This window comes from Myotis brandtii, unplaced genomic scaffold (genome assembly GCF_000412655.1).
Source record: "Myotis brandtii unplaced genomic scaffold, ASM41265v1 scaffold535, whole genome shotgun sequence".
Classification (NCBI taxonomy): domain Eukaryota; kingdom Metazoa; phylum Chordata; class Mammalia; order Chiroptera; family Vespertilionidae; genus Myotis; species Myotis brandtii.
Genome location: NW_005369964.1, coordinates 2979519 through 2980710, shown reverse-complemented (window position 1 = coordinate 2980710; position 1192 = coordinate 2979519). Strand labels below are relative to the sequence as shown.

At 61.2% G+C, this 1192-nt stretch overlaps 1 protein-coding gene across 1 annotated transcript in view; it reads left to right on the top strand.

The window, feature by feature from the left end:
- HHIPL1 (HHIP-like 1) overlaps nucleotides 1-698 on the top strand; it is a 40383-nt gene extending 39685 nt beyond the window's left edge. Inside the window, exon 11 of the mRNA XM_014549053.1 lies at nucleotides 1-698. Coding sequence (XP_014404539.1) covers nucleotides 1-163 — 163 coding nt within the window. The 3' untranslated portion in view covers nucleotides 164-698.
- The last annotated feature ends 494 nt before the right edge of the window (nucleotides 699-1192 follow it).

Below are 1192 nucleotides of genomic sequence, written 5' to 3'. Positions count from 1 at the left end.
GGGCCGCGCGCTGCCCATCCTGCTGGATGACGTGCGCTGTGCGGGCGACGAGAAGACCCTGCTGGAGTGCAGGCACAGGGGCCTGGGCACGCACAACTGCAGACACGAGGAGGACGCGGGCGTCATATGCAGCCATGAGGACCCCGACCGTGGGCGAGGGTAGCGGTCCGGCCCGGCTGTCCTGCCTCGGGTCGGAGCCTGGCAGGGCCCTCCGCCTGTGTGTGCCTGGGGCGTGCGCCGGAGTGGAGGGTGGAGGTGGCCATGGGTGTGGTGTAGAGGGTGGCGCATCTGAATGCGGCCCTCACTGACCTGTGCCAGGTACACGGTGTTCTCTGTGTGTCCCTGCTCACGTGTCCCGTGTGTGCTGGGCCGGGGCCCTGCAGGGTTGGTCCTGGTCTTTTCTTACCTCCGAGCAGCGGCATGAACGCGGTCTGGCCTGGGGACCCTGAGCACTGAGGGCAGCCACCCATTAGGGACAGACATGGCCCCTGGCTGTGTTAACAGAGGCCCGGCCGGTGGACCGAGGGAGGGGACCAGGCCTGCCCTGCCAGGGCTGGAGCAGAAGGCCCCAGAGCAGCCGAGGAATGTGTGGCTGAGGAGGGTGGCCCCGCAGTCAGGCACTGCAGAGGGCGGGAACGCATCGGTGGGAACATGTCTGCCCCTCCCCGTGAGGGTCAGGCTGCCTGGGAGGAAGCAGTACCTCGGGAGGGCGGGCTGGCTGGGGGGACTGGGTGACCCTGGGGCAGTGGTCGGCAAACTCATTAGTCAACAGAGCCAAATATCAACAGTACAATGATTGAAATTTCTTCTGAGAGCCAAATATTTCAAACTTAAACTATATAGGTAGGTGCATTGTTATTAACTTAATTAGGGTACTCCTAAGCTGGCCTTTGCTAAAAACATCCTCAATCTGATTGAGATACGTTCGCTGAGATAGACCCCTTCCAACTCTCCCATCCACACTCGTGCATGAATCGCGAGCCCCTCCCCCGCGCTGCATATCCCGTGGTCCACCTGCACCATGTCTCCCTTCCCCGACCAACTGACACCCCCCACTTCTTCTAACGCCACTTCTTCAAAATAGACTCGCCCAGGCCGAAAACCGACTTCTGCGCATGGGCCAACAAGTTTCAATCGCACTGTACGTGCGCGCCCGCATGAAGTATTTTGTGGAAGAGCCACACTCAAGGGG